Raw genomic sequence first — 19283 nt, forward strand, 5'->3', positions numbered from 1 at the left:
TGTGTCTGTCCCGGTGTCCTGGGGTCTGTCTGTCTGTCCGTCCTTGTGTCCGCGTGTCTGTCCCTGTGTCCAGGGGTCTGTCCTTGTGCTCGCGTGTCTGTCCCCATGCCTTGGGGTCTGTCCTCGTGTCCGTCCTTGTGTCCATGTGTCTGTCCCTGCGTCCCAGGGCCCAGCCTTGTGTCCATCCTTGTGCCTGTGTGTCTGTCCCTGTGTCCAGGGTCCGTCCGTGTGTCCATCCTTGTGCCCGTGTGTCTGTCCCTGTGTCCATGTGTCCATCCGTGTGTCTGTCCTTGAGCCCGTGTGTCTGTCCCTGTGTCCAGGGTCCGTCCGTGTGTCCGTCCTTGTGCCTGTGTTGTCTGTCCCTGTGTCCATGTGTCCGTCCGTGTGTCCGTCCTTGTGCCCGTGTGTCTGTCCCTGTGTCCAGGGTCCGTCCGTGTGTCCGTCCTTGTGCCTGTGTTTTCTGTCCCTGTGTCCAGGGTCCGTCCGTGTGTCCGTCCTTGTGCCCGTGTGTCTGTCCCTGTGTCCAGGGTCCGTCCGTGTGTCCGTCCTTGTGCCCGTGTGTCTGTCCCTGTGTCCAGGGTCCGTCCGTGTGTCCGTCCTTGTGCCTGTGTGTCTGTCCCTGTGTCCAGGGTCCGTCCGTGTGTCCGTCCTTGTGCCCGTGTGTCTGTCCCTGTGTCCGTGTGTCCGTCCGTGTGTCTGTCCTTGTGCCCGTGTTTCCGTCCCTGTGTCCAGGGTCCGTCCGTGTGTCCGTCCTTGTGCCCGTGTGTCTGTCCCTGTGTCCATGTGTCCGTCCGTGTGTCCGTCCTTGTGCCTGTGTTTTCTGTCCCTGTGTCCGTGTGTCCGTCCTTGTGCCCGTGTGTCTGTCCCTGTGTCCAGGGTCCGTCCGTGTGTCCGTCCTTGTGCCTGTGTTGTCTGTCCCTGTGTCCAGGGGTCTGTCCCTGTGTCCGTGTGTCCGTCCCAGTGTCCTGGCGCATGGTCCCACTCTCCATCCCTGTGTCCCTGCCTCTCTCCCGGCAGGTCCCACTGTCCGTCCGTGCGCGCCGCGGGCGGGGACCGGCACCGGGGACCGGGCACCGGGGACCGGAGCGGGGCGGGGCGGGGCCGGGGATGGGCGGGGCGGGGGCGGGGCGGGGGCGGCCCGGGCAGGGCCGGGACCCGCCGGGAGCCGCCGGAGCCGCCGGAGCCGCCGCCCGCCATGGAGCCCAACAGCCCCCGCAAGATCCAGTTCACGGTACCGCTGCTGGAGCCGCACCTCGACCCGGAGGCAGCCGAGCAGGTGGGGGGGACACCGGGCACGGGAGGGGGGGTGGTACACCGGGGGGGGCCGGGGGGGAACGGGGGAGCCGGGTGGTCCTGCCGGGGACCGGGGAGGGGGGCACCGGGCGGTGCGGGAAGCTGCGGGCACGGGAAGGGCACGGCGAGGGCACCGGCAGCGGGGCACGGCCCGGGGAGGGACCAGCGAGCACCCCCCGGTGCGACCGCCGCGGTGTCGGGGCGGTGACAGCACCCTTGGGTGCGGGGAGCCGGGACGCGTGGCGGTGGGTGACACGGGGACGGCTGCGGCGTGGGAGGATGCGCCCGGGCGCTGCCAGGTGGGCGCAGCCCCCCGGTACCGGGGACAGCGTGGGGACACCCCCGGTGCCACCCCCCGCCGCCCCCGGCTGCGCCCCGAACACCTCCGCGGCAGCTCGGGGCCGCCCGGCCCCGTGGGCGGGATGGGGTGGCGGTGGGGACCCGGGTGGCGGTGCCAGGGCCATGTGCTGGCTCAGCACACGACGCCGGGGCCATCCCGGGGCCGGTGTAGGGTTACGGCCCCCCCCGGCCCCCCCCGGGGCCCTCCAGCCCTTGCTCAACCCCTGCTCCCGCTGGAGGGGATCCCAGAATAGCAGCGGGGACGGGATGGCCCGGGGGGGGACGCGGCAGGCCTGCCCGCAGGCAGCCAGGGACCCCCCCCCGCCAGCCTGACCCCTCTCCCCGACCACCTCGGCCCCCTCCCGCCGTGCCCCCCCCCAGCCCCAGGGGCTGCCGGCGACACGAGGGGTCTTGGGAGGGACCACCCAGCCACGCCACGGTCCCCGTGGTCGGCAGGCGTGGGAAGCTCTGCGGGGGCTCGAGGATGCTGATGAGGAGGGGAGGGGGGGGGGCTCCAGCCGGGGGTCCCAGCCGTCCCCCCCCCCCAGACTGGGGGTCCCCAGCAGCCGGGTGGCTCCTGGCTGAGGAACCCCTGCGTGCCAGCGGTGCGGAGGCGAGCGCGGGCCACCTCCCCGGCGAGCATCTCGCTGTCGCTAAATACGGCCACGCACCATCTGCGGCTGCCGCACGGCTCATTTGCAGCGCGGCCCCCCCAGGAGCGAGGGCGAGAGCCGGGGGGGGGGGTTGCCGGGCGGTGGGCACGGGACCCCCGGCACCCACCTCGGCTGCAGCGAGGAGCAGGGGTGCCCACGTCCCACCTCCCGTCACAGCCGGGTTACGGGGGCCTCAGGCGTGACCCTGCCCTGGGGAGTCCCCTGCCCGTCCCTGCCTCAGTTTCCCCACCCGGAGGGGCTGGGAGCCCTGATTCAGCAGCGCTTGGCGGTGCGGCGGGGCCCCGACAGCCACTCCCGCGCGGTGGCAGCAGGTGACGACGCTGATGTCCCCTCGCTGGGTTTACAGCTCCTCATTTTTGGGGTGTCCCTGCAGGGAAAGCCCTGCCGTGGGTTCCCCTCGTCGGGGGCTCACGCTGACAGAGGGCTCGGCCGCGTCAGCCCCTTGCCAGGCTGTGGCACGGCGTCCCCATGTCCTGCAGGGTTGTCCCCAAGCCTGTCCAGCCCCACCCTCCAAAAGGACCTTGTCCCCATGGACATTCTGAGGTCCCCGATGTCTCCGCAGGTCCTGCAGCTCCTTGACCCCCATCTCTGCCAACGGCGCCCGTCTGCCCTGGCTCTCCTGGGTGCCACCCGTGGGTGCCAGGCCTGGCCAAGGGCTTTGTCCTGCATCTCTGCCCAGGTCCCCAGGCCCACCCTGAGCACAGCACGTCCCCAAGGCTGGGGGGGACAGTCCGGGGGCGTTTGCTCCGTCATGCTGAGAGATGAGCTGCACCCATCCCGATTCCCATCCTCAATCCCGTGCCCATCCCAGCTGCCCCCCAGGGCCACCCCCGCCCCGGGCCTGGAGGGAGCAGCCCCCCAGCGATGCTGTGCCCGCCGCAGGCTGCTGGGCCCGGGCTCCTGCCGCTCTCAGCCGTGGCGCTTCTTAATCGATGGTGGAGATTGATCTAAAAATAGCGGCGGCAGGAGAGCGTGGCGCCCCGGCCAAGCTGGGGAGGGAGGGAGGGAAGGATGGGGGGAGGAAGGGAGGGAGGGAGGGAGGACCGGAGCATCCCTCCCCGGGGTGTCGGGGCAGGAGCCGCCCGGACGCCTGGGTCCCCTGCCCGGTCCAGAGCGGGAAGGGGAGCGCAGCTCGGGGTGCTCGGCTCCACCTGGGTGACCTTGAGCAGGTGACACCGATGTCCCCCACCCCATCCCCGTGCTGGGGGGCACAGCCCTGCCCCACGGCCGGGGGATGCTTCGGAGGTGCTAGAGCAGCCCGGGGGTGGCTCTGGCTTCCCCAGGGTCCCTCACCAGGGGCTGCAGGGCCGGGGCCGGCCCTGGGGGGAGCCCAGCCCACCCCAGCCCCATCGCTGGGTGTCGGGGGGTTGGTCCCCAACCCTGGAGTGGGGGGGGGGGGGGGCTCGTCAGTGTGTCCCTGGCAGGGAGAGGGCGATTCCCAGTGATTCCCGGCGATTCCCAGCTCCTTCTAATCTCCGTTTAAAATCCAGATCACGGGTTTCTATGGTAACGGGGCCGACACGGAAAAGATGCGCCGGGGGGCCGGGGGGGTGGGCTGGGGCTGGGGGAGGTGGGAAGGTGGGGAGGGGGCTTCCTCCGCCCGCCCAGCCACTCGCCTGCCTCATTAGCATCTCATCAGCATCTCATTAGGCATCCCGCCTCATTAGGGAATCCTCGCTGGGAAATTTGTTTTTCGGAGCAACTCAGTTAGTGGGTCAGCGGGGAAAGGGGGCGAGGGAGCGGCCACGGGGCGCAGTGTCACCGCTGTCACCACTGCCACTGCTGCCACTGGACACGGCCACGCCGTGGCCACCGAATCCTCCAATGGGGCCACGAAACCTCCTTGAAGGCACCGAGGGGGGGACGTGGGGCAGGAGCAGCCCGGGATGCTCCAGGCGACCTTGGGCAAGGACACTGTGCCCGTGGAGGAAGGGCAGGGCCCCGGCGGTGTCACCGCACCGATGTCCCCGAGCGCTTCCCCGGGCTGGGGTATAATTAGCTCCCAGCTGTCATTAGGGCTGGCCGGGAGTTGTTGATTTAAAAGACACGTGTGTCCGAACACGGGAGCCACTGGGCTCGGGGCCCCGGCTGGCGTCCTCCGTCCCCGTGGGGCCACCACCGCCCCAGGGACGAGGACATCGGGGGGGTCTCAGTGTTGGCGGGACTCCGGGTGGGTGCGATGGGGTTCAGGTCCCAATTCTGGTCCCAATTCTCTCCTGTCGTCGTGTCCCCCCCCTCCCAGATCCGGAGGCGCCGACCGACTCCGGCCAACCTGGTCCTGAGCAGCGACCAGTCATCCCCAGGTGGGTCCTTGCACGTGTCACCCCTGTCACCCTGGGCTCCGGCCCACCCAGGGACCCCCCTACAGGGTGCTCAGGGACCCCCCTACACGATGCTCAGGACCACGGCGCGCTGGTCGCAGCAGGACTCACCCTGCAACCTGGCACAGCAGCACCCCGTGTCCCCCACCCTGGGACTGTCCCCAGGTCCCACCCAGCCCGGCTCAGCCCCTGCCCTCCCCGCTCCGGGGCTGCGTTTCCAGGATCCGGCCCCCGGGTCTCACTCAGCCCATCTGTGACACTGTGCTGGGGACACTGGCACGGGGTCACCCTTGCTGGCAGGGGACACCGGCTGTGACATTTAAGAGCTCCTCGGTCGCTGGCCCAACCCGGCATGTGGCCTTTGGGGACGGGGTCTGACCAGGCTGGCGACTGCGTCACGGCCTCCCTGCCCTCCCCAGCTGGGTGGTTTCATCTGTCCCCTGCTGTGGGGACACCCCGGTGGCTGGGAGACTCTGTCACCAAGTGCCACCTCCAGACCCTGCACCCGCTCGGAGCAGCGGTTCCGGCTGCGAATAAACCAGCTCCATGGGGCTGAGCGTCACCCCGGGGGGGGGGGTCGGGATGTGGCCCGGGGGGGGGTCAGGATGTGGCCCGGGGGCTGCCAGCCTGGCCCCGACCCCGGCGTGGGGACAGGGCTGAGCCACCGCAGGCCACCCTCCTCTGCCACCCCTCGTGGGACATGGCAGGGGACGGGATGCTGGTTCCCATGGCAAAGCGGAGGGCGATGGCGATGCTGGGGCGGGGGGGGGGGTGCGCGGGGGGGAGCAGGACTGTCCCGACCTCCTCCACGGCCACGCCAAGCACCCACGGGTGACGGAGTGGGGGTCACGGCAGACCCAGCGGGGCCGGATTCACGTCGGGGGTGCGGGATGGAGCCCAGCACCCCGCGCCCACCGCTGACCTCTGGCTCCTCCTGCCCCCCCCCACGCTGCCCTCCCAGAGATCGACGAGGACCGGCTGCCCAACCCCCTGCTGAAGGTAGGTGCTGCCGCCGTGGGGGGCTGCGGGGAAGCCCCCAGCCCCTTGGGGTACCCCCAGGGTGCCTCCCGCCCCCCCGCTCACGCACCTCCCCTTCCCTCGCAGTCGGGTCTGGCCATGTCGCCCAGGCAGAGGAAGAAGGTTTCCCGCACCACCCCGACCATGAAAGGTATTTGGGGGGGGACACAGGGGGTGACGGTGTCCCCCCCCGGCGCCGCAGGGGACAGGCGGGTGGGATGCCACCACCTCTGCACTGGCCTTGGGGCCGTGCCCGTGGGCACACGGGGTCTGGGCACGGCGAATGCCACCGGAGGGGACGGGAGGCCACCAAGGCTTGCCGGGTTGCATCTCCCCGGTGTCACTGGGAGCGTGGGGACGGTCACCGCTGTCCCCCACGTCCCCCCCCCAGCGCTGCTCCCTGCCTGGCAGAGCTGCAGATGATGGTGGAGCATCACCTGTGCAAGCAGGCGCAGGGCGAGGAGGAGGAGGAGGCGGCCGCCGCTGCCGGCCAGGAGCGTGGCCCCGGCCACTGCCACTGCGGTGACACCGAGCACAGCCACAGCCCCGGTGGCACCTGCCCGCTGGCCACGCACGAGGGTGGCCCTGGCCCCGGCGAGCGTGAGTACTGCTCCTTCCCGGCCCCTTAACTCTGCCCCGGGAGCCTCCGCGCACCCGGGGCCAGGGGGTTTGGGGGTGCTGGGAGGGCTCGTGGGGTGCGGAGGGGGGGCTGCGCTCACCCCCTGCCCCACGGCGCCCGCAGGGACCCACGGGGATGGGCGGCAAAGCCTGGCCGAGGAGGGCACCCATATAGCACCAAAGGAAGGCGCCAGTAAGGGTGCTGCCAGCAGCCAGTAGGTACGTACTGGGGTGCTGGGGGGGTACTGGGACACTGTACTGGGACACTGGGGGGCACTGGGGTACTGGGACACTGGGGGTTACTGGGACACTGTACTGGGGCACTGGGGGGTACTGGGGCACTGGGGGTTACTGGGACACTGGGGGTACTGGGACACCGTACTGGGGCACTGGGGGGCACTGGGGCACTGAGGGTACTGAGACACTGTACTGGGGCACTGGGGAGGCACTGGGGCACTGTACTGGGACACTGGGGGGTACTGGGACACCGTACTGGGGCACTGGGGGGCACTGGGGCACTGAGGGGGTACTGAGACACTGTACTGGGACACTGGGGGGGTACCGGGACACTGTACTGGGGCACTGGGGGGGTACTGGGGGGCACTGGGACACTGGGGGAGTGTACTGGGACACTGAGGGAGTACTGGGGCACTGGGGGGGTACTGGGACAGTGTACTGGGGCACTGGGGGGCACTGGGACACTGGGGGAATACTGAGACACTGCACTGAGACACTGGGAGGTTACTGGGACACTGAGGGGGTGTACTGGGCACCGTGCCAGGAGAAGGGGACAGCGGCACAGGGCGAGGGTGGCACCGGGGACGTGGCTCTGGCATTGCTGGAGATGGAGCAGGGATGGGACCGGAGCCGCGTCGTCCCCCCCCTGCATCCCCCCGGGGTCCCCGTCCCCAGCGTGGCTCCCCCCTGTCCCCAGGTGCCAGCGGCGGCTGGAGCGAGGCCGCGGCCGGGCCGAAGGAGCCGACGCCGCGTTATTTTTTTTATCTGATCGTTTTCTAAGATTTCAACGGCTGCTTTGGGTCTTCCGGAGGATTTTTTTTTTTTACTGCCGCGGGCAGGTCCCCCCCCGGGGGGGGCTCTGGGGACGATGGCAAGCCGGGCTGCCCGCCCTGTCCCCTCGCCCCCCCACCCCAGGTCCCCAGGGCGGGTGACACCGGGGACACCGATCAGCACCCCTCAAGCACGGCTTGTGCCACCCCCCCACCCCCCCCGCCGGCCCTGGGGTGTCCCCAGGGCCAACCCCCCGGCCACCCCGCTGTCACCACCACCCCCGGGCCGGGGGGACACGCGGCCCCACTGCTCCCAGGGACACGGGGAGCTGCACCCCGCCCAGCACACGTGTGTGCATGCACATGCTGGTAGGCGTGCACGCTTGCACACGCGTGTTGGGTGTTCGGGGGGGGGGTCTGCACGTGCATGCACGCGTGGGGGAGACCCGGGCGTTTGCACACCCCCACACACACACACACGTGTGCACACATGGACACGGGGGGGGGGGCACGCCCACGCACTTTGCACATGTGATTCGCATGCACGCCCACGTGCGTACACACAGAGCACGCGTGCACACGCCTGGGTGGGCGCGGGGACCCCCCCGCCTCAGCCGGTATTAAAGGGATCCCTTCTCCCCGCTGCCTCCTCCTTGCCTGCGCGACGGGGGGACACAGGGGGGGCCGGGACCCCGGGGGTCCCATCCAGCCATGCCCCCCCCTTCTGTCCCCCTCCCAGCCGGCCCCAGGCCGTGGCCCTGTCCCACCCCAGGAGGGACCCAGGCGTCCTGGCCCCCCCAACCACCGCCACCTCCCGCTGGGGTCAAGCCGGGTCCCCAACGCCCAGGATGAGTGCGGGAACCGGGCTGGTGGTGACGTACGGTTTATTAATTGCTCGTTAGCGGCGGCGCTTCGTTTCACATGCGTGTGTGGGTAGGCGCGAGGTGGAGCTCTGCCAGCAGCGACCGAGTGGGGACACGATGCGTTACCGCAGGGTAGAAAAGTACAAACACAGACAGGCCGTGCCGTGGCGGCCGGGCGCTGGGCGATGGACACAGCGGGGCAGGGCGGCCAGAGCCGAGATGCCGGAGCAGGAGGATGCCGGAGCTGGAAGAGGCTCGAGGCACGCCGGAGCCGGGATGCCGGAGGATGCTCAAGGCACGCCAGAGCCAGGATGCCGCGGGATGTGCAAGGCACGCCGGAGCCGGGATGCTGAGGATGCTCAAGGCACGCCGGAGCCGGGATACCGGAGGATACGCAAGGCACGCCCGAGCCGGGAGGCCAGAAGATGCTCAAGGCACGCCGGAGCCGGGATGCTGAGGATGCTCGAGGCACGCCGGAGCCGGGATGCTGGAGGCATGCCAGGGCGGAGGAAGCCGGGGGGGGATACCGGGGGCATGCTGGAGCTGGAGGATGCTGGCGTCACGCTGGAGCCAGCGATGCTGGAGCACACCGAAGCCAGAAGGTGCTGGAGGGAGCCTGGAGCTGGGGGATGCCAGCAACCAGGGGCTACTGGAGCCAGGGGCTGGCGCTGCCACTTCAGGGCCCAATCCTGCCCCAACTCCAGCTCCCACCGCTGCTCCGGCCCTGCAGACGCTGCCCCATCACCACCTCGCTGCCCCCCGCACCTCCCAGCCTCACCCACGCCACGTGGGGCAGGACCCCAAGGGGAAGCCCACAGGGACGTGTCCCTGGCCCGGAGTGACATAGCGACACATATCCCAGGACAGGGACGCTTGGGGCGGGACGGGGACAGCGCAGGGGGACATTTGGGGCCACCCATCGCCGCGTGGCCGGATAGACCCAGCTGGAGCAGAGGAGATCGCGGTGGCCCTTGGGGTGACAGCGTGCCCATCCCTTGGTCCTCCGCTGTCCCCAGCGCCACCATCATTGTCCCCAGCCCCCCTCGAGCACCCGGCTCCCCAGCGGGGCGAGAAGAAGCTTTTCTTAAAAAGCCATAAGGACAAAACCCAGCGGCGTGGCAGTGAGAGGGTCGGCATCACCGTCACCCATGGCCCAAGGCCACACGGCGCGGCGGCCAGTTTGGCACGGGCAGCCGGAGCTGGCCAGGCTGGGGGGCTGCCGGCCCCGGGGATGCTCCCGGCGCGGAGGCTGGCACGAGTCCTTGTGCAGCCCCGGGCGGCTCCTTCCCTGCAAATGGTGCTGAACTCGATGGCGTCGAAGACTTTGGGCGAGACGGCGTCACTCGGCTGGACGAGGACCTGCCGTCGGGGGGGACAGTCACAGCGATGCCGCCAATGCCCCCCACCCCCTTTGCCCCCCGGACCCCCCCCACGCCCACCTCGCTCCTCCCGGTCCTATTCCACGTCCCCGTTCTGCCTGTGCCGGCCGGGGACGGCGGGCGGCTGCTCCTCGCAGGGCGACAGCTCCTCGATGGACGCCTGGTTGGTGATGCCTGCGGCGGGACACAGGGCTGGGGGGTCACTCCAGCCACCCACGGGGGCTGAGACGCCCCACAAATCGTGTGCCCCCCCCCACGTGTCACCCACCTCACAAGTCTGTGGGCCACCCACCCTGTGCTTGGGCCACCTCCCCACCCAGGGCTGCTCGGCCCAGACCTGGCCCCGTGCATCCCAGTGACGGTCCCCATCCCCTCCTCGGTGGCCGCGGTGGCTGTCACCTACCGCTGGCCGCCCGCTCCTTCCACTTCTGTTTGTTCTCCTGGATGTACTTGGCCCAGGTGGAGCGGAAGCCGGCCAGGTCAGCTTTGATGTCCCCCAGCTCCAGGTGCTCATCCAGGGACGGCTGCCGCCACTGCGAGCTGCGGGGACGGGGACAGCTGGGAGCACGGCAGAGCCACCACTGCCACCTCCCAGGTCCCAAAATAAGTGGGTGCCCCCCAGCCCCAGGCTGAGCCCCACCACCTCCCCATGGGGAAGGGGAAACTGAGGCAGGACGGCGCGGCCGACCTGGCCTGCTGGCTGGCCGCCGGGTTGCCCTTGGCTTTGGTTCCGTCCTCGGCGAGCGGCAGCACCATCTTCTCGGCCACATCGGTCAGCACCGAGAAGGTGGGCTCCACGATGAAGTCGATGAAGCCTGTGGTGGGGGAGAGACACGGCGGCGGTGGGGACACCCCCTGCCCACGGCGGGGCCGGTGGCTGGGGACAGGGACCCACCACCACTCACCGATCTGGGACTGGGCCACCAGCGTGGAGGTGCGGTCGCAGAGGGGCGAGAAGGGCAGCCCCAGCTCAGCCTCCTTGTCTCCCTGGCAAGGCAAGGCAAGGCAGACGTGTCCCCAAGGGGCGGTCCCCGTGTCCCCAAGGAGTGGTCCCCGTGTCCCACCGCCTGTCCCCGGGGACGCGGGTGCCCTACCTGCCTGAAGAACTCCTCCATCAGGGCTTTGGTCCAGCGGCTGTGCACCGACCACTGCTTGGTGGGGTGGCTGATGTCGGCCGCGTGCAGCAGCAGCGACAGCACCTTGGACTTATCGATCCTGGGGAGGGGACCCCGGCACTGAGGCTCGTCCCCAAAACCACACACCCCCCCGCCCCCCGTCACCGGGACCCCGACCCGGGCAGGCGCCCGTACTCACCGCTCCAGCTGCTGCAGGGACGTCTTCATGGACTTCACCTGCTGGAAGTGGCAGGACATGTCGGTGGCCAGGACCATCTCGATCACCAGAGCCCGCAGCTCCCTGCGCCCCGGGGAGGGGGGGAAATGCCGTCAGGGCCCCACGTCCCGGCTGGGGACAGCCCCGGGGATGGGGACAGGGACCTTACGCAAATTCGTCCTTGGTGAGGTTGACGAAGATGTTCATCTCGTCGTCCTGCATCATGCGGAAGACGGCGCTGATGTGGTGGTTCTCCAGCACCGAGCGGTCGTTGTAGAGGATGGCGCAGTCCGACCTGGGGACGGAGGGGACAGTGGGGCCCTGGCACGGCGGGAGGCAGGCTAAGCCCCCCCTGGGGAGAGGGATGTCCCCAGGGTGCCAGCACATCTGTATTCCGGCCATATCGGTGGCCCTGGGTGTCCCCAGGGTGCCACCACATCTGTATCCCAGCCATAGCAGTGGCCCTGGGTGTCCCCAGGGTGCCACCACATCCGTATCCCAGCTATAGCAATGGCCCTGGGTGTCCCCAGGGTGCCACCACATCTGTATCTCGGCCGTATCGGTGGCCCTGGTTGTCCCCAGGGTGCCACCACATCTGTATCCCAGCTGTATCGGTGGCCCTGGGTGTCCCCAGGGTGCCACCACATCTGTATCCCAGCTGTATCGGTGGCCCTGGGTGTCCCCAGGGTGCCACCACATCTGTATCCCAGCCATATCGGTGGCCCTGGGTGTCCCCAGGGTACCCCTCAGTCCTTTCCATGCCCCACAGTGTCCCATGTGTCCCCATAACGGGTCCCCAGCCCTGTCTGCTCTGCCCATGCTGTGCCACACCACCCATGCCGTGCCATGCCACGCCACCTGCACCGTGCCATGCCACCCGTGCCGTGCCATGCCACGCCACCCATGCCGTGCCGTGCCACCTGCACTGTGCCATGCCACCCGTGCCGTGCCGTGCCACCCGTGCCGTGCCACCCGCCCTCACTTGGTCTGGATGTGGAAGCTGTTGGTGGTGCCCGTGTGCTCGTAGTCGTGGATGGCGGCAGCGAAGATGATGGCCAGGACCTCGATCTCCGTCAGGTAGTGCTGGGGGGACGCGGGCGTCAGGGGGACAGGGACGGGCACCGGGTGCTCCAGTGCCACCCCACGAGGGGCACGGGGCCGAATGGGTGTGGGGTTCTCTGTGTGTGTGGGGGGGTGGGTGTTTTTGCACGACTGCGTGTGACTACACGCTTACACGGCCACGCACGCCTGTCACGGCCACGCGTGTGACAGGCCACGAGTGTGTGCGTGTGACAACCGTGACAGCCCTGTGGGCGCACGCATGTGCCAGGTGTCGTTCCACGTGTGCCCACCCGTCTCCCCAAGCCGGGGGTCACCCCGTCGTCCCCCCATCATCCTGGTGACGTTTCCATGGCGACAGCGTAGTCACTAGGTGGCGCCGTCTCCGTGGCAACAAGCATCGCCTGGACCAGCCAGACCGGCACCGGGCACCGGCCCAGGGCCCAGACACGGCCCACGACCCCCGTGGGACCCCCACACACACCCCACGACCCCCGTACCAACATGCCGGTGCGGAGCAAGAAGCAATGGACGGTCTGGGTGACGTCGGCGGCGTGGACCTGGTTGTGGTAGGGGTTCCGGTACTTCCCGTAGCCGGCTTCCAGCGCGTCCAGCAGCGTCGTGAGGAAGACAGCGGGGATCTGCGGCGCGGGCACACGCACTCGCGGATGCGCTCGCGCGTGCAAAGCCACCAGCACGTGCCAGGCACCCGGCCCCGGGGAGCACCCACGGGTGGGCACGATCACGGGCGTACCTTGAAGCGGCTGTTGAGGTTGTGTCGGGTGAAGAGCTCGAAGACGATGGTCCTCAGGGAGTGATCGTCCGTCACCCGGTTCAGCGCAAAGACATCGAAGCACCACAGGTCGAGGCTCTGGGGGGAGACGGGGGCATTAGCCCAGCGCAAGCCCAATGCCCGCTGACACCCAGCCATGCCCGGCGATGCCGGGCAACCCCCAGCAATGCCACGGATGCCCGGTGAAGCCCAGGCGTGCCCAGGGATGCTGAGCCGTGCCCGGGGACGCCCAGCAACGTCTGCTGAAGCCCAGCAATTCCAGGTGATGCCCGGTGATGCCAGGCGATGCCCACCCATGCCCAGCGGCGCTGGGTGCCATCTCCCCCAGCTATCCCAGGCCGACTCCGGCAGAGGCAGCAGCGTCCCTGGGAGGGGATGGGGGTGCCCCCCGCACCCCACGGTACCTTCAGGCAGTTCAGGACGGAGGTGGAGTAGCTGGGCCCCACGGCCGTGTACGTCCGGCGAAACATCCTGCAAGGGCAGGGGGATTCAGGGCTGATGTGGGTGCTGGGGACAGAGCTGGGTGCTGGGGGACAGCCTGGGTGCTGGGGGACAGACCCGGGTGCTTGGACACCCACTTGGGTGCTCAGGGATCAACCTGAGTGCTCAGGGACAGACCTTGGGTGCCAGGGGACAAACCCTGGGGGCAAAAGAGAGACCTGGGTGCTGGCGACTCAGCTGGGTGCTGGGGACAGACCTGGGCGCTGGGGACACACCTGGGCGCTGGGGGACAGCCCCTGGCGCTTGGGGACCCACCTTGGTGCAGGGAATAGTCCCTGGGTGCCGGGGGACCCACCTGGGTGCCAGGCACAGCCCCTGGGTGCCACAGGACAGCCCCAACCCACCAGAGACCACGCTCCCACCCCCCTATCTCCAACCCAGCCACGTCTCCTCTGGCCCCCCCCCACCCAGCACCCACCTCTCCACGAAGATGCCCGCCTGGACGGCGTGAACGATGCTACGGAACTTGGGCTTCTCCTCCGCCCGGCGCCCCTTGGCCCGCGCCTGTTGGGTGAAGGTGGCCGCCAGCCAGTCCCGCACCTCCGAGGGCACCGCCGCGTCCGAACCCATCTCCCGCAGCTCGTCCTCCGTGTCCAGCATCTGCCTGCGGGATGGGAACAGGGGAGGGGGGGGACGGCATCAGGGTGGGCATCCCCCCCATGCCCCCCACCCCGTGCCCCCCGGCTCCTGCCCGCACCTCGTCTCGTCGATGTAGACGGCCTCCAGCAGCGAGGCGGCATACTCCAGGTTCCTCTTCAGCTCCTCCACGTTCACCTCGCCCGTCTCCAGCTGCTTCACCATGTAGCGCAGCCTGCGGGCACCCGGGCAGCGTCACCGGGCCCCCCCGGGGCTGGAGGTGGCGAGGGGATGGGGGGGGGGCAGCAGCGGGGGGTCCCCGGCTGCCCTGCGGGTGGATGCGCCCACCCCGCCACGCGTGGACGGTACGCGCGTGTGCGTGCCGTGTGGGTGCGGGGTGGTGAGCACCCGGCCGAGGGGACCCCCCCCGGAGCGATGGTGGGAGCACGGCTACAGAATGGCTGGGGGGGTGCGGGGGGCACCCTGCAGCCGGTGGGCAGAGCTGACCCCACAGCACCCAACACCCTGCACCCAGAGCCCATCCTGCTCCCCAAACCCTTCAGCTCGCACCTACACAGCACCCAAGCACCCAGAGCTCATCCTGCACCCAGCACCCAGAGCGCAGCACCCAGCACCCAGGACTGGGGAGGGGGCACCCCCCTGTGGGAACTGGGCAGGGGTGCGGGCAGGGTGGTGGGTGTCCCTCCCCACATTGGAGAAACCCAAAAGGCCGCAGGGCTCCCCCCCGCCACCCCGAGCCCCGGGGTCACCCTGTCCCCAGCCCGGAGGGTGGCTGTCCCCACCGCGTCACCCTCCTGGGAGCGCCGGCGCTCCCCGCCCCACGCGGGGCCCTGGGTGACACCGGGGACAAAGTCCCCGCCGGGTCAGCGGGGCCACGGGAGCAGCTGGGACGGCCCTGGGAACAGGGACAAAACTGGAAAGGGGGGGGCACAGCCTGGGGTGGGGGGCTCCGTGGTGGGGTGGCTTTGCACCCTGGGGACCCATAGCAGGGTCAGGGTGCTCAGTTCCCCCCCCCCAGAAGCCTCCCCCCTGCCGTGCCTCAGTTTCCCCTCCCCAGAAGCCTCCCCCTGCCGTGCCTCAGTTTCCCCCCCCCAGAAGCCTCCCTTGCGCTGGGTGCCGAGGGGCCAGGGGTCCACGGGGACTCACCGCAGGATGGGGCCCCGCAGGTGGGCCCCGCACAGCGTCACCAGCTCTGCCGTGGCGGGGGGCGGCAGCGGCACCCACGGGTGCCCCAGCAGCGTGGGGACGCGGGGACAGGAGCCCAGCGCGGCCGCCCTCACCCTACCGGCTTGCGACACCCGCGTGGGACACAGGGACGTGGGGACACGGCAGTGTCCCGGGGCGGGGGGCCCTGGGGAGGCGTGGGGACAAGCCCTAGCAGGGGGAGCACCCAGATGTGTGCACGCAGCAAGCGTGCACACGCGTGTGTGTGCACATACATGCCTGAACGGACACGTACCATGCGTGTGCGCACATGCCTGCACACACGTGCACGCGCACACGTGCCCGAATACACGTGCAAGGTGCGTGCACACAGGCACGCACGCGTGCACGCACACGCGTGTGCGCCACACATGCACACGGACGGTGCACATACATGCACACTCGGCACAGCGACACACGCGTCATGTGCGCCCGCACCTGCGGGTACCCGCCCACAGCGCACACGCACGCACACACGCGTGCACACCTTTCCACCAACGCACACACGTGCGCACGGAGGTACGCTCCCCTCCCCAGCCCCCGCCCCGGGGCAAGCCCTCCCCGTCTGCCACACGCCTGAACACGCGTGTGCCCGCAGCCGGCCGGCCCCCGACCATCTGTCTGTGTGTCCGTGTGTCTGTCGTGGCGGGGGGCGCGGAGGCGGCGGCGGGGAGGGGAGGGGGAATCCCATCTGGCTGCCCGGGGAAGCGCCGCCTCCGCAGCCATGTCTCCCGCTGCAGCCGCCTTGCTCGCACGCCGGCTGGCACGGGCTGGCACGGCCACCCAGGGCTCCGCCAGCGTCCCCCGGGCGGGGGCGAGGGATGGGGGGGATGACACAGGGCAGCTGCTGGCCCCTGGTGGGACGCTGGTCCCTGTCCTGGTCTGGCTTAGCCCTCCGGCCACCCTGTCCCCTCCCAGAGGCCTCGCTGTCACTGCCACCGGCACCCACCGGGTCCCCATCGGTACCCACTGGTCCCCATTGGTGTCTGCTTGGCACCCAGCAGGTCCCCATCACTTCCACCAGCACCCAACGAGTCCCCATCAGCACCCACTAGTCCCCATTGCTGCCACACAGCACCCACTGGGTCCCCATCACTGCCACCAGCACCCACCAGGTTCCTGTCACTGCCACCAGCACCCAGCGGGTCCCTATCGGTACCCATGGTCCCCATCACTGCCACCAGCACCCAGTGGGTCCCTATCAGAACCCACTGGTCCCCATCACTGCCACCAGCACCCAACAGGTCCCCATTAATACCCCCTGGGTCCCCATCACTGCCACCTGGCACCCAACGGGTCCCCATGGGACCTACTGGGTCCCCATCACTGCCACCTGGCACCCAACGGGCCCCCATCAGTGACCACCAGCACCCAACAGGTCCCCATCGGTACCCACTGGTCCCCATCACTGCCCACCCAGCACCCACTGGGTCCTCACCACCTGGGCACATGGTCCCCAAGGCCAGTGGCACCTGTCCCCACCGCCAGCGGTTTCCCGTGACGCTGCTGGCCCAGCCCGTGGCTCTGGGTGGGGGACACCTCGGGGTGCCCCCGAAACCCCACCGTGGGGAGGGGGACAGCACGCGGCGACAGTCCCGTGGGACGGGGACACGCAGCCCCCCAGGGCAGAGGCCAGGCCCCCCCGCGCTGCTCCCGCGGCCGGCCCCAGGCTGACCCCTGCGGCAGGACACGGCGTCCCCAGCTCCGTCACCCCGTGTCCCCGCGGCCAGACACGGGAACGTCACCCGGGTCACAGCCCCGAGTGAAAACCCCGGGGGAGCGACGCAGCGGCGGCTTCTGTACGGCTGCTGCGGCCGGCGGCTCCCGGCAGCCCTGCACCTCGTTAGCGCTAACGAGAGCTGGCAGCGGGCACGAGGGACCCGCCACACGGGTCTGGGCACGGCCGTGCAGGTGACACGGGGTCGTGCGTGTCCCTGCCAGCCAGCCCCCAGCCACCCTGTCCCCACCAACTCTGTCCCCTGGGGAAACTGAGGCACAGTGGGGGGGGGGGGGGGGGCTGAGGGAGGACACAGGGACCCCAGGGCCACGGGGTCCCCACCACGCTGGCTCCTTGGGGACCAGCCCCAAAACCCGCGGGTCACCAGCCGAGAGGAGACACGGTGTCCCCTGTCCCCCGGCGTTGGGGACAGCCACCAGCGTCACAAAACCCCGCGGGAAGGACATGACCGACAGTGACCCAGGAGATGCCGGCACTCGTCCCCAACCCAGGTGACGGTCCCCAGGAGGGGACAGTGCCATGACCCCGCTCAGCCCAGGAGGGACCAGCACCAGCGCTGGGAATGCCGGGGCCAGCAGGGCCGTGGGACCACGTGGGGACAGGGCTCCTGGTCACCGCGGGCGGGGGACAAGGGGACCCCCCCCAGCACTCTGGCAGGGGACGAAGCCACTGGGTCCCCACGGCTGGGGGACACGGGGCGCTGGCAGCGGAGAGGGCAGGGAGGGCTGGCGAGGGCTGGCATCAGCCCCGGCTCCTGCGGGATTTCCTGCCGGCTGATTGCAATTTGTTTTAATTAACGGCCACCGCCCCGCGCCAAGGGACCCGCGCCGCAGCCGGGCTCAGGCCCCGGAAGCGTCCCCAGGTCCCCCCCGGTGTCCCCCTCTGTGTCCCACGGCCCCTGCGCTCACCCCCCCCACCCCTCCCAGCACCTAACGACCTCCCAAGCCTCGTTAGCATCGCCCCGGCCCGGCCGCACGGCGGGCAGCAGCCTGCGCACACGCGTGTGCGCACGGGTCGGGCGCTGGAGACCCCCGTGTGCCGACGAGCGTGCAAATGGAGGCACGAGCCCACCCGCGTGCGCACATCCGCACGCGTGTGCGTGCACGTGCAAGCGCGCACGCGGCTCTTCGCAGGTGCCCGCGCAAACAAGAGCGCGCGCGAGCAAGCGCAGGTCCGTGCAAGCGTGCAAGGGCGCAGACAGCTGTTGCACGCCCACGCCTCGCCCTGGTGCAGCAACCGGACCTGGCTCGGTGGGTGGGGGCCACCGTGTCCCCCGGCCAAGGTGACGGTGACGGCTGCCAGCGAGCGAGCGAGGGGGACCGGGGGGGCGGCCAGACGTCACGTTCAAAGCCAGAGCGAAGCTCCCGAGCGCGGCGAGCTGCAAGGGAATGTGACCTTGGGGAAGGCGGCCGTCACCTTCCTGCGCCCGGCCACCCATCCCTGGGGACACCCACCCTCAGGGACACCCACCCTTGGTGGCACAGCCACGGGGGACCCCTGTGTCACTCGCCCATCGCGGATGGAGCTGGAACCCCCAGGGGACAAGGGGCGGCCACCACCCGGCAACGGGAGCAGGGGTCAGGCTGCGTCACGCCGCCGGGTGGGTGCCACCCGTGCCCACGGTCCCCATGGGCTGCTTGTCACCACCCACGGCCCCGCGCTGCTGCCAGCCCCCGCCCCGTGCCACCTCCCGCCGTGTCCCAGGCCTGCCATGGGGACAACGGTGCCTGCAGAGGCGCTGGCACCCCGCAGCCCCCCAGGGTGGCACCAGCGTCCCCGGGGACACCCCACACCCACAGAAGGGTTCAGGGTTGGCCTCGGGGTGCAGCCAGCGCTGGGGACCCCCCCAGGACTGACACTGCAGCCCCATGCACACCCATGGGTGCCCCGACCCCCCCTCAGCTCCCTCCCCCAGGGTCCCCCGTCCCTGCTGATCCCCACCCCGGGGACCTGCCACCAGTCCCCAGCGCTCGAGGGACCAGGATCCTGCACCCCAGGGACACCTCGCTGCCCCCCTCTCCGTCACCCCAGCTGGGAGCTGGGGACGGTCCCCAGGTCCCCGCTGTCCCCTCGGTGCTGGCAGGGAGGGGGGGACCGGGGGGGGCGGGGGGGGGCACAGGCACGGCGCAGGCAGGGACCCCCCGGCCCCCCGCTCGCCCCCGCAGCGGGGGCGGCTGCCAGCAATTTCGGGGAGGGGAAGGAGCGGGAGCACGACGCAGCCCACGCGCTCGCACACCTGCGCGTGCACACGCTCCCCGGCGCACGCTCAGGTGCGCACCGGCACGCAGGTGTGCACGCCGCGCTCCCGCGGGCGCTCGCTTGCTCCTGTTGCGCGCACACGCGCCGGCACCCCTGCTCCCGCCCGCGCTGGTGTGCTCGCACGCACCTCCGCACACGCGTGTGCACGCTCCCACCGGGCGCTTGCACACCCACAGCAACGCGCGCAGCCGGTTGCACGCTCAGGCTCGCACGCGCGCCCCGAGAGCTCTGGCACCGACGCTTCATGCCCCGGCTGAGTCCTGCCCTGGCCTCGGGCTCGCGTGAAACAC

At 70.3% G+C, this 19283-nt stretch overlaps 2 protein-coding genes across 2 annotated transcripts; one reads left to right on the plus strand and one right to left on the minus strand.

The window, feature by feature from the left end:
• Positions 1-1154: 1154 nt before the first annotated feature.
• On the plus strand, positions 1155-7408 carry PPP1R1A (protein phosphatase 1 regulatory inhibitor subunit 1A). The gene is made up of 7 exons (XM_072847341.1): positions 1155-1276; positions 4549-4609; positions 5589-5626; positions 5732-5795; positions 6056-6244; positions 6387-6481; positions 7197-7408. Exons 1-6 carry the CDS (start codon positions 1196-1198, stop codon positions 6479-6481), a joined length of 528 nt encoding a protein of 175 aa, XP_072703442.1. The 5' UTR covers positions 1155-1195; the 3' UTR covers positions 7197-7408.
• Positions 7409-9388: 1980 nt separating this feature from the next.
• Positions 9389-14959, minus strand: PDE1B (phosphodiesterase 1B). Its single transcript, XM_072847240.1, has 15 exons — positions 14940-14959; positions 13894-14007; positions 13615-13800; positions 13100-13166; positions 12657-12773; positions 12403-12543; positions 11826-11926; positions 11013-11138; positions 10826-10927; positions 10606-10726; positions 10417-10498; positions 10200-10326; positions 9915-10051; positions 9572-9685; positions 9389-9491 (listed from the first exon to the last, which is right to left on the minus strand). Exons 2-14 carry the CDS (start codon positions 13995-13997, stop codon positions 9588-9590), a joined length of 1509 nt encoding a protein of 502 aa, XP_072703341.1. The 5' UTR covers positions 13998-14007; positions 14940-14959; the 3' UTR covers positions 9389-9491; positions 9572-9587.
• Positions 14960-19283: the final 4324 nt, after the last annotated feature.

The sequence above is a fragment of the Ciconia boyciana genome, chromosome 27, assembly GCF_034638445.1.
Source record: "Ciconia boyciana chromosome 27, ASM3463844v1, whole genome shotgun sequence".
NCBI lineage: Eukaryota > Metazoa > Chordata > Aves > Ciconiiformes > Ciconiidae > Ciconia > Ciconia boyciana.

Coding starts and splice junctions, on each gene's coding strand:
- PPP1R1A (XM_072847341.1), top strand. CDS start 1,196: ATGGAGCCCAACAGCCCCCGCAAGATCCAGTTCACGGTACCGCTGCTG. Junction 5,796..6,055: donor CACCACCCCGACCATGAAAG/GTATTTGGGGGG, acceptor CCTGCCTGGCAG/AGCTGCAGATGATGGTGGAG. Junction 6,245..6,386: donor TGGCCCTGGCCCCGGCGAGC/GTGAGTACTGCT, acceptor CGGCGCCCGCAG/GGACCCACGGGGATGGGCGG.
- PDE1B (XM_072847240.1), bottom strand. CDS start 13,997: ATGGTGAAGCAGCTGGAGACGGGCGAGGTGAACGTGGAGGAGCTGAAG. Junction 11,927..12,402: donor TGCTCCGCACCGGCATGTTG/GTACGGGGGTCG, acceptor GCGTCCCCCCAG/CACTACCTGACGGAGATCGA. Junction 11,139..11,825: donor AGCTTCCACATCCAGACCAA/GTGAGGGCGGGT, acceptor CTCCGTCCCCAG/GTCGGACTGCGCCATCCTCT.